Source organism: Notothenia rossii (assembly GCF_949606895.1).
Source record: "Notothenia rossii genome assembly, chromosome: 12".
In the NCBI taxonomy this organism is placed as follows: Eukaryota; Metazoa; Chordata; class Actinopteri; order Perciformes; family Nototheniidae; genus Notothenia; species Notothenia rossii.
Window position 1 is genome coordinate 887,269 of NC_136911.1, and position 12,500 is coordinate 899,768.

General features: G+C 40.3%; 1 protein-coding gene across 1 annotated transcript in view; it reads left to right on the top strand.

Annotated features, from left to right (window-relative positions):
* The window catches only part of cUnh8orf34 (chromosome Un C8orf34 homolog), a 64,485-nt gene that overhangs the window by 24,798 nt on the left and 27,187 nt on the right, over positions 1–12,500 (top strand). Inside the window, exon 7 of the mRNA XM_079661468.1 lies at positions 1,773–1,933. Within this exon, the coding sequence (XP_079517594.1) occupies positions 1,773–1,933 (161 nt within the window). The remainder of the gene's footprint in view (positions 1–1,772; positions 1,934–12,500) is intronic.

Genomic DNA, 12,500 nt, shown 5'->3' on the forward strand with positions numbered 1-12,500 from the left:
TCTGTAGAAGCATATTCACGGAAATTGTTTATTTTGAGTAACTCTTCTTTAACCCAGCTTTCAGTGCCATATTACTTTAAACACCAACAAAAACTGACTTGATATCGACTTTCTATCCAGTTTCAAGTTTATTTCTGATCGTAAAATCTTCACTTTTTGGTGCTTTTGACCTCAAATGAAGGATTTTAGTGATGCGACGTCTATCAGAGGAACAACCTGAGCCTTTGCAGACCCTTTACATGCACTAAAACACACGGCAGGAGAGGAATATCAAACTTTTAGAGCAGATTAAGAGACAACGCTTTATGAACAGATTATCCACTCAGAGAATATGAAACGTTTCAATCGTCCTCTGAGCCTCCACGTTATCAGTGAAGCCATTCGACTGAGATGAAACATGAATACTTCCTCCGCCTGTGGGGTCTGAAATGAATTCCTCCAATATAAGGCTGATGCAGAATCTGTGTCATAACTCTAACCGTGCAGAGATTCCCAGCCGCTCTCATTAATCCTGAGAACACACCAGGGAGGAAGATCATTGTATTTCTTTTAATTAAAGAGAGAGACTTTTTGATGCAGAAGACTATTCCCATAATGCATCGTGCTGCTAACCGTGTGTTTGTAAATGCTACAGTACAGTCTGCATCACATATTTAGGCATGAATAGTGTACATGAAATGCAAAGGAACCCAAAGGTAATGGGAAAAGAATCATTGAGTTATTATTTGTATAGTTTTTTCGGTCTTTTTGTCTCGTCTATTTATTGTTTAACAGAAAAACACTCAAACAATAATACTGTTTTGGCTTTGTCTGTTTTAGTTGTGTTTCTCTTATCTTTATTTAAAGTACAGCTTATGTGGCTTTTTATGAGCTTCTTCGACCGCCGTCCATCCAGTCTTTGTTTTACACTTTGTATTTCATTATAGGCTCTCATCTACGAACACATGGGAGCTTTCAACGCCTCATATCCCTCTGTCTTCTTATAAAACCACCAAATATCCTCCGTCACTCTCCCTGTTTCTCTCCTTGCTGCTAACCAAGTGATTTCCTTAATGACCGTGCAGCGGCTGCCAAATGCAACACGTTTTGAATCCCACGTCTGCACACACGGAGGGAAACTCACCATCAGGACGGATTAGGATGAGAGGATGTCATTAATATAGCAGCAGTTATTATTACACATGCACATGTTGTCTCGGCAGCTGAAAGCATGTTATTATAGATGATTCATATTTAAAGTACTTTAGAAAGGATTCAAAGGTTTTGATTGTCATGCACAATAGGCTAGTTGTTGGAAATGCAGTCTGAAGCTCCTCCGGCAGTGCAGCATACAATATACTTGGGAAAAAGGCATAGAATAGTGCAGGAAAACAGTGCAAATGACCCCAAAAAACATCTCCAAGAAACAATGGTGCAAGTAGAATACAGGGATAAAGGAAAATGCATGAGAACGTTTGGAGAAATAAAACTAATCTGGTTCATTTTGAGTCATCAGGTCTCATATTCCAGGAAATAGCCATATCCCTGACTGTCTTTCTGCCCTCCTCCTCCGTCTCCATATACTTAGGAAAAACACCTAAAATAGTGCAAATTATCCTAAAAAAACAATAAAACATTTGCAAGAAACAATGGTGCAGGGAAAAGTTAGATGAGGATGAAAAGGTGTGTAAATAATACAAATCTGAGTATTATTCGTTTTGAGTCACTACGTCTCATATTCCAGTAAATAGCCATATCCCTGACTGTCTCCTCCTCCTCTTCCTCCTCCTCAGTGTGAAGATGGAGACGAAGAGTAAAGGTCTGAAGGAGCAGCAGCAGCATCACAAGAAGCTGCTGGCGGCCATGTTGTCCCAGGACTCTTTCGACTCGCTGCCCCCCCCCCCTGGAGCCGAGGAGGACATGGAGGACGAGGACGAGGCCATGGAGCTGCTGGGTAATTATCTACAGAACGAATACACACACACACACACACACACACACACACACACACACACACACACACACACACACACACACACACACACACACACACACACACACACACACACACACACACACACACACACACACACACACATTATTAAAGTGCAATGCAGGAAACACAGGAGGGAATATTCGAAAATGAGTCAAACTTAACATAAAATGCATTTTAAATTGCTTAAAAAGTTTTTTAAAAGTTATTTTTCTTCAGTTAGAATGCAGAGAAAACATCTGATTTAACACAAAAATAACGATAAATATATATATTTTTTATCACAATATCAAACTGGAAAAATACATCTTAAAAATATAAAAAAATATGAGAAAATAACTTGAATGAAATATAAAACATTTAAGGAAATTATATCCACCAAGGCAGCAATAAAAAACAATCATAGTTACATTTTAAAGTGCAATTTTGTCCCAAAAGAAAAACACTTATTGTCTCTCTCCTATAATCAGATGTATTGCTCGAGCAGCTCTTTTTAAAGAGCGAGAGTCTGCTTTTCTACAAATGGAGCTCGACCTGAAGTCACCTCCCTCTCCTCTCAGATCTCTGACATGCTGTCCTCTCTGAAGAATAACACCGACTCTCTCTCTGCTCCCTCCTCTCCAACATGTCGCCCAATTAGAGTCCTTAAAGTCCTTCAGTGTCTCTAGAGCTTTCTGCTGTCACAGCGCTCACATTCTTTGCTCGTTAGCTCGTTAGCTCGTTAGCTCGTCTCTTTCTATCTGAAAGGTCATGACTCTCCATCGATGTGAGGCAGAGAGACGATGACGGTTCTTTATTGTACAATGCCTCGTCTCCTCTGCTGCTGCAGCGCAAACATGTCCCAAATTGGGATCAATAAAGTACTTCTTATCTTATATATTCCAGTAAATAGCCATATCCCTGAGTGTCTTTCTGCCCTCCTCTTCCTCCTCCCCCTCCGTCTCAATATACTTAAGAAAAAGAAATAAAATAATGCAAGAAACAATGATGTTAGTCAAATGCAGGGGAAAGTCCAATGTGACTGAAGAAGTGTGTGTTTTGAGTCGTTACGTCTCGTATTCCACTCAATAGTTAAATATGATCTTATGACTCTGCAGCGAATGATCGGTCTTACTCTCAAAGATACTCATAGTCTTTATAGTCCAAATACTGTAGGATGCAGCTAGCTTGATTTGAATCATCTATTTACCGGCTGGTTGTTTTCTACACTAATCAATTAGTAGCTTGCTGTGTGAAATGTCAGAAATAGTCAAATAAATGGAGATCACTTCCATAAAGTCGAGGTCGTGTCTTTAAACTTCGTTTACATTTTTGCAGAAAAAGGACTTGAATATAAATCTGATATAAAGATAGCTTCATTATTAATGAACTAATCACTTTAGTCGATGTATTCCTGCAGCTCTGTATTCAAATGTATTATTATCTTTGGATTGAGCTTATGTAGCATCACTGGAATATGATTTCAAACTGAATGGCAGGAAATATTACTCATAACATCAAAAGTTGGCATTTATTCCTCCGTTGATCTGATCACTGATTAGTCGACTCATAATGAAAACACACCAATAGAAAAACATGTCTTTAAATAGTTTTGACAACTTGAGTCAATGTTTTTGTTTCCATGAATTGCCTAATTGAAGCCACACCATGCAGGGCTTCAGAAGTAAAAGAATAAACCCTTTAAATGTATCCTGAAGTTTCCTGGAACCGATTCAGGACGGCTCGAATGTGATCTGTAGTTTGATCTAATTTACAGTTTGTCTGCAGCATTCTGTAAACACTTGGGTTTGTGATCGGACTTCAGTGTTTATCCAATCCAACTTTATTTATATAGCTCATTTAAAGAGTTGACCAACATGCTGTACATGAGACAAGACAAGATGGACCTTTATTAATCCCAGAGGGGAAATTCAGTTGTACAAAGCAGCAACAGGGTAAGCGTGAAAAAACAGGACAGCAAAGATTCACACAGATTAATAAAATCAAAAATAAATAAAGTCAAGATTTTTTTTTAAATGATAATAATGATAAAAGACTATGAAATAGGAGATGAGTAAAAATAACTGTCAGCATATGTACATATTTGGTCATCTAAGTCAGGGGTTCCCAATCTTTTCTCCCAAGAGCCCCCCCAAATGACTCCTGTTGGAAGTTGCTTTTTCATCATTAACCCCTTACTGATGGCTACAGGCACAAAGACTGTCCGAGGCGCTTGGTGCGTTGTTGTGGAGGGACATCAATACATATATCAAAAGCAGCATAAATACATTTAGACAAAACCGATCGGGCAAAAAACCCAGGTGTATGTTAGGTTTATGCAGGTGCAGAGTGATTAAAAAGTAGTTATTAGAGTTAGTAGAAAATGAATGCATTGTTTCCCTTTTTAGTCAGAGAGGATGTTGGAGGCGTGTTATAGATTTGCTAAGGCTGACATCTAGTGGTTAAACTGTGGTGTTGCACCCTGTTTGGAGGCATTGAGCCAGGTAGAAGAGAGGCTAATACAGTTTTTCTCAATTGCTAAACCCACTATTTAGAATCAAAATTCATTTCTTCAAAACAAGAACATAGCCATCTAAACAGAAACACACTTGCCATAACTCTGAATATCTTTTGCAAAATGCACTTACATGACCAAAACTGAAAATACTGGTCACAAAAAAGAATAAGTCGATCGAAACAGAACAAATTGTCCTCTAATGAGACAAATGTCTTTTCATAACTGAAACTCCGGTCACCATAACAACACATTCTACCATAACAATATACATTTCTTGCAAAGTGCTCTAAGGCACTCAAAACTAAAAATACCCCTTCCAAAACCAGATACCTTCTCCAAAAACAAACATTTGTCAGCTCATTAGAAGACTATTTGAACAGTCATTACTAAGTGGCACACTAAATACTGACTACAATCATCAATACACAAACCTCAAGTTATCGATATTGGAAACTGATCTGCTCTTTGCCGTCTGTCTGGCCACATAGCCTCATCTACGTCACAGCGTATGTCTTCCCTTGCAAGGCAGCGTGGGAAATATCTCCTTGCGTGTCGACACCACCCTTGACAAACATCTTACTGAAGTGAGGGAGGTCTTTTATAGGATTCTCACTAATTACAATTACTATAGGAAATTCATTGATGTCAGCTGTGAGCAATTCATTTACATGGAAGTGAAGTACTCAATTCACCCCAATACAAAAAAAAAAATTTCTCAATGTGCAAAAAGGAAAAGACCACAATTACTGACTGTAAAAATGTTGTATCAGCTATAGCTAATCCTCCCCATATGAACATCTCAAAGAGCTATGCAAGTCATATCAACACTATTATAGCTTTACCGGCACCATTAAAAAATATATTTTAAGTACAGTCATGCAAATTCTGTCATAGCTACGTTTTTATTATAATTACTGTAAAATCTGCCTATTATGTTTTCATCATTATTACAACAAACACACACTTGCAACTGATAACACTGGCAATGATTTTAGATTTATTAGACTATTAAAAAAAGAAATCATGCTTCAAATAAGTGGGGGTACCGCGTACCCCCGCGTCCAACGCCCACTACACCATATTAGTATGTAGTGCTTGTATAATACCACAGAAGGAAAGGTTTACTGGAGCGCTCAGATTTAATAAAATATAAATAGTTCAAGAACAGTGTGCAGACCATAGACTGTATAAAGGTGCAGACGCTGGAGTTCAGAGGCTTTAAGAGACTGGGAGGTGCTGATCATCCACTGGGGGGCAGCAGAGGACCAGTTAGTGTGTAACACCAGAGAAAAAGCAGCGTTTAGAAGAAAGTCAGCCTGTTTTTCACCAGATGTCGTCCTGCAGCAACTGGTTACGGATCTTATGAGAGTTTTAAATCTTAATCCTGGCTTGACAGAGCTACAGCACAAAGCTTTAACACAATTATAGAAACCAAAGACATGGCTTTAGGTGGATTTGTTTTGTTCTTAAAATCAGCTTTTATTGATTCCTCTGCGCCGTGTTTTCATTCGTTCTGCTCTGAGTATTAGCCACAGTCCAAAACCATATTAAACATGACTCACATGTTCTTGGAAGATGTCAAAAAGAGACCACAGATGAGAAATAGTGTGTGTGTGTGTGTGTGTGTGTGTGTGTGTGTGTGTGTGTGTGTGTGTGTGTGTGTGCGTGTGTGTGTGTGTGTGTGTGTGTGTGTGTGTGTGTGTGTGTGTGTGTGTGTGTGTGTGTGTGTGTGTGTGTGTGTCACTAGGTTGCAAAAGTCAACTTTAGGGCTTCTTTTCTAGTGTTTATAATAGATGTCAGAGAGTCCTTGGAGCCTGCAGCATGAGTCGTGACCATAGACTGTATGTACTCGTGACACATGTTGCCTCCTGAGGCCTTTTTTTTCTTTTTGTGTCTTCATGGGAAATAGTAGAAATCTGATCAGGTGGAGGACGTGCGGAGATACAATAGCTTTCTTTCCTTTTTTTAAGAGGACGCCAATTTTTACCACCCTGAACTTTAAGTGCAGACTCTTTGGAGGTCATGTGACGCCTCAGAGTTCAGTATTGTATTGTATCACCACATACCAGAAAAAACTAACAACAATCAGGTGTCAGCTGTTCTGTTTGTGTGCAAATGTCTGCATGCTAACACGTTGAACTGAGATAAAGAGCATGGTAAACATTATATATTTAAGCAATAGCTCACGACAGGCTGTGATATGCTCATTATATCACAGCTAAGGGGCGTGGTTCGGCCCGACGCGAAGCGGCCTGAAGTGAGCTATTGCTTTTATAAAACGGTTACCAAGTGTGGCAATATGAAAGAAAAATACACACTCTAATTTAAATAGTTTTTATTAGTAAATAATGATGTTCAAAATAAAATAGTCCCTCCGTTGCCTTCTGCACAAAACATAGTGCAAGGTGGTTGCTATGCAACAACACTAACAGCTAGCGAACATATTAAACAGAGAGCGTTGATCCATTATTTGGCTGTTTATTTACATTAATGTGTATGTTGCTGTTTATTGTGCAGCCACTGAAAAACTGTCCAGCATCAGTAGCATGGCTTACGTGGTCACTTGTATAGGTTGAGGTTGCTCGAGGCTGTTGCTTGGCGTGTTATTACATAACATTCTACCTGTTTAACATCATCGTAGCCAGCATGTTAGCCTTAGCATTTAGCATGTCTGTAGACAGGTGTGTAGCTGCTTTCTATTAAAGTTATTCAACTTAATATGTTTTATATGTAACACAAGATCCTGTATTGATCCACGCAGGGAAGTCAGGTGAAAGGAATAAGATTGAAACACAGGATAAGACGGATTCACACGAGGATAATTTCCATAATTCTGAGTATTAGAAATATTAGCGTGTACGGCAAGAATAAGTACAAAGGAAGCTACATACGTGCAAATATAAGATGCATCTTGTTGAATATTTAGGTTTTAAAGCTGGGTTGTGCAGCCTGATGTCTACTGGCAAAAAGCCGATTTGTTGTGGGGTGATGTCTCTCATTTTATAAGATTATAATCAGCATGGAAGCCAATACAGATGATATGTTAGGGTGCAACAATAGTACGTTAAACACTCTCTGGAAAGATTGTGCATTTTATTCCACCTGCAGTGAAACCTGTAGTACATTTGTAACACATGGCTGCTCAGTGCTAACAGCCTCAGGCAGACAGACTGCAGACGAGCCTGACGCCAACACACACACACACACACACACACACACACACACACACACACACACACACACACACACACACACACACACACACACACACACAGCAGTTTCCCTGGAGACGGAGTAAACACAGCGCAGCTCCATCAGGTTTTGGTGCTCGTTGCTTCGGCACTAAATCCGTCACTTGAAAGCTTTTTTTCTGTTTCACCTCTGATGGTTTTTCCCCTCCGTGATGCAAAGAATGTGGCCAGTAAGGAAAGTCTTAACTGCACCCAATTTGACGCCTGTAAAAGCCTCCGTGGTGCCGACGGATCCGCTAATCGAGAGGCAAATTGCTGCGGTGTTTCTGTAATTATTCCCCCAAAAAAAGAAAGCACAGACAGAATGATCTGAGAGGTATTTGAACTCCTGTGTTGTGACTACTGCAGACAGACAGAAGCAGCCGATAGACGATCTCCGCTCTGTTATCTGCAGCCAATGAGTGCATGCTTTGTGTTTATTGTCTGAAATAATAACGAGGCTTGTGAGTTATAGTCTTGATGCAGTAATTGGTGTGTGTGTGTGTGTGTGTGTGTGTGTGTGTGTGTGTGTGTGTGTGTGTGTGTGTGTGTGTGTGTGTGTGTGTGTGTGTGTGTGTGTGTGTGTGTGTGTGTGTGTGTGTGTGTGTGTGTGTGTGTGTGTGTGTGTGTGTGTGTGTGTGTGTGTGTGTGTGTGTGTGTGTGTGTGTGTGTGTGTGTGTCACAGACAATCAAGATGAAATATGTCCGGTGTTTAAACTCTGTTTGTTTTATATTAAATGAAACGTTATCGCTCCACTATCTTTCCAACCCCTCTGCAGACTCTTCTTGCTCAGGCCCGTTCACGTTTTGATGGATTACTTTATTATTTTATATCTGATTAAAATCATTATGGCGTAATTCATTAGATTTACAGCTTCATATTTAGCAATTCATTTAATTACTGTCTCCTGCTGATTTCTCTGATGTCCAGCATTTTGTTTTTTAACCTCTTCCCTTCAGCTCTTTTCCTTTTACAGTTCAGCACTAATTAGGTTTAAAACTAATGTTAGTTGTCCACAGCTGACGTTAAATCTACCGGACTACTTTCTGCGGATTGATATGACCGCAAATAGTCCCCTTAATCCTCCTTAGCCTTTTCTGCTTAGCAACAGTCTGTTATTGAGTATTAACAGCCTCTGAAATGTCCAAATTGACCAATCAGTATCGAATATTCACCGTAACTGTGTAGTTAAGACATTTACACTCAAAGGAATAATCGCTTGCACTTCATTCTTACTTGTTTTCATGCTGGTTTTGATCAAATTAAAGGCAATAGCTCTTCTGTCATCATCTGTTTTTTGTGCAAGCATGTGTAATTATTACATTATAAGTGATTTGAATATATTTTCTTGGCTAAAGAAGTCCGCTATGATCCGCTGCTGCCTCTCTGTATTGACTATGCACTACATGTTCTGCTTTAAAGATCTCCTACAGCTCCATATTAAGCCATAAATAACATTTCTGTTTGATATTTCCCACCCACACACACACACACACACACGCACACGCACACGCACACACACTCAGTGTCGTTATAGTGTGTATCTGTGATGGTTGCGGTCAGAGAGTTAAAAGCAGTGATAATACTTTCTCCATCTGACTCTGATCAGAGGAGGGGGGGGGGGGTGAGATTGAAAGTCGAGACATAATTCTGAAATGTAATCTGGAATATTGTTTTTATTACAAAGCCAAACAAAATGTGTCTGAGCCGCACATCAAAGAGTGACGACTAACCGACCGAGCTAATGTGAAACAAATGGTGTGTGTGTGTGTGTGTGTGTGTGTGTGTGTGTGTGTGTGTGTGTGTGTGTGTGTGTGTGTGTGTGTGTGTGTGTGTGTGTGTGTGTGTGTGTGTGTGTGTGTGTGTGTGTGTGTGTGTGTGTGTGTGTGTGTGTGTGTGTGTGTGTGTGTGTGTGTGTGTGTGTGTGTGTGTGTGTGTGAGTGTGTGTCACATCTCTAAAGACTGTTAACTACAGTTATGTGCCAAGTAGAGACGTTACAGGTGAATAGGGTAAATATTTAAGCTTAAAGATATCACCATGAAACTTCCTACAAAGATTACTGATATTTATATAAATACTTTTTGTATTGAAAGTTTTCTGAGAACGTATGTTTAAATATGCAATTCAGGCTTTATGTTTTAATATCTCGGCTGTTTTCCATGTATTTTCAGCAGTGGATAAAGCCAGTTTCAAATCCAGAGGGATATCTCTTTGTTGATCTCTAGGAATCAGAAGATATGCCAAACAAAGTCCTTTCCTGCATGTTTAGATGGGAAATGTGATATCACTAATCTGCAGGCTTTGGGGTTGTTGTAGTTTCATAAACTGAGACATTTACGATATGTTTGGTTTTGAAAACGTCAGAAAAAGTACAAGAAATTCGACTTTTTAAATGTATTCTTCTGTCCAACAGACAATCCAGATCTCATTTAACTTTTAAGACACTGATCCAGAGATCTATTTAGGTTATAGAAACGTCTCCGATAAATGCTCTACTGATTGACTGTTGGATTAACTGTTATTATATTGTCTTTTTATCCTTTTTTGCCTATTTTCGGTCGTTCGCTGCAACATAATGTGTGTATAGATGAGTGTGTAAAAAGCTTCAGAATATAGAGACGAATACGAGCAGAGAGAAATCTGGCTTTAAAGATATGGACATTAAAATGCTGACATGTTGTACAAAACAATGCTAATTGCGTAGTTCTAACTTTAGGAGGAATCTGCAGACCTGAACAGACACAGTTAGTGAAATAAACTCCTGCATGTGTTTTCTGTCCACTCGTCTGGAACTAGAGCTGTAATGGAAACTAAACGCACGTCTCCTCGCAGCTCGTTCCTCAGTGACTTCCTCCGTTTCGTTGCATGCGTGTCTCTCGTCTCCACGGTGGTGCGTTCAATGTTTCCACTCTGCATGCATCTGTCAGCGAGTCATAAGGCCAAGGTGCATATTAAGTTATTTGTGAAAGCAGCTCACTAATTAGGACCCGGAGAGCCAGTCTATCTAAACAACATGGGATTACACGGAGAGGTTTTCTGACTGGATTCCTTCTCGCTCTGGCCTTTTGTTGGGATCGCATCGCTCACATAGTTTCCATCTCCCCCCCTTGTGCACCTTATTTATCGTCTCATGGGATCTCATGCACGGCTGAATTGAAATGTGACAAACGGGCGAGTGTGGACGGATGCTTGTTGTGTCTAGACGGAGACTCAGGGAGACGCTCTGTAAACTTACCATGGAGGTATTGTGTGAGAGAATACACTGTGTGTGACTCAACGTGGTTGAAAAGTGACAAAGATAAGGCGACACAAATCGGATTGTTTGGATAAATAAACCGTTTCTGCTGGAGCCGTATTCAGGCCTGTTGTCAGCAGCAGGTTGACTCAATGAGAGTAACAGCTTGTATACATGCGTCAACAATGGAAAACTTAACCCATTAAATGATCATTAGGATATCAATCAGTCACCCTGTCTAACCCTCCCTACTTTCGCGGGAGACTCCCGATTTCATTGCCCTCTCCCGGTTTCCTCCCGGGGTCATATTTCTCACGCATTTCTCCCGATTTCTGACAAAATCAGGTTTTACTCAGGACTGTTTCCACTCGGACTTTAATACAGCTACACCATTGTTTGGTTTCCATGGTAACACGTCTCTTTAGTAGCGCGCGCAACTGAAAGTCTGACAGGGTGAGGCAGATAGTCACAGAAAACAGCACAAGAATCGACAACTACTCTACTCTCTGCTCGCTCCTTTCCTGCCCACACATATGCTCCATCAAGGATGGTGCTACATGCTGCACTTAGAACTACAATAAGCATGTTAATGTTAATCTAACAGCTCCGGGGATAAACTAGCCCCCCCCCCATTTTGCATTTTGAAATGCTCCCGATTTCTGAGGTCTCAAGGTTGGCAAGTATGCACCCTGTGTTTCCTTACATTTCTGCAAGCCTCCACGGTGATGAAATAATCAGAAACATGAGAATTGATGAATTGTTTGTGAAAACATTAACACACTGTCACAATTCATGCAGAATAAGTCACAAGCTCACCACTTCACAAACACATGACTTTAACCTAAAAGCATAAAAACACTAACACGTAGTCTCCAGCGAGATACAGAGTCCAACGTTTATTTAATAGCACGTTTTTGAATCTGTGGACATAGCTAAAGTTTTGTTGAGGAATTCAAGGGGTGAGCTAATATGATTGCAATGCTCATTGTGTGGGTGAAGCATTGGCTTACAGCACTGAGCGGTAAGAAGACTTAACTATTGACGGTGAGCAGCGGCTGGACATGAGGTAGTAGAGAAAGTACCTCTTTATCCACAAAAACATGCAAGATCCAGCTGTTATATGTGTCCTCTCTTCTCTAATCGCCAAAAGCAGGATTAGTTGCAGCAGTGGAACTAAATATCTTTCTATCCAGACTCGGTGTGATCTGTTGTGTCGATGCATTTCTCTGAAGCGCAGAGTGTGATCTCACTGCTGGGTCTGCTCCGGGGTCAGAAGTGTTCCTCTGCTGTTTCATGCAAGCTGCAGAAATGTCGAGTCATGATTTGTATTTTGACCCGGAGAGAATCTGGCACCATGCATTAGTCCGTCGCCAAAAGGACGGGATAATTAACGGAGGATTGTATGAAGCGGTGCATTTCCACAGAGTGGGTGTCCTGTGATGAATGGGACATTCAATATTCTCTCCTGAAGGGCTGTGCTGTAATCTATCTGTCCTCCAAACACTGAAGATGTGTGAGGGACAAACAAAGAACCTCCAGACTGTGCTTCAGGTCTTCCTGATTT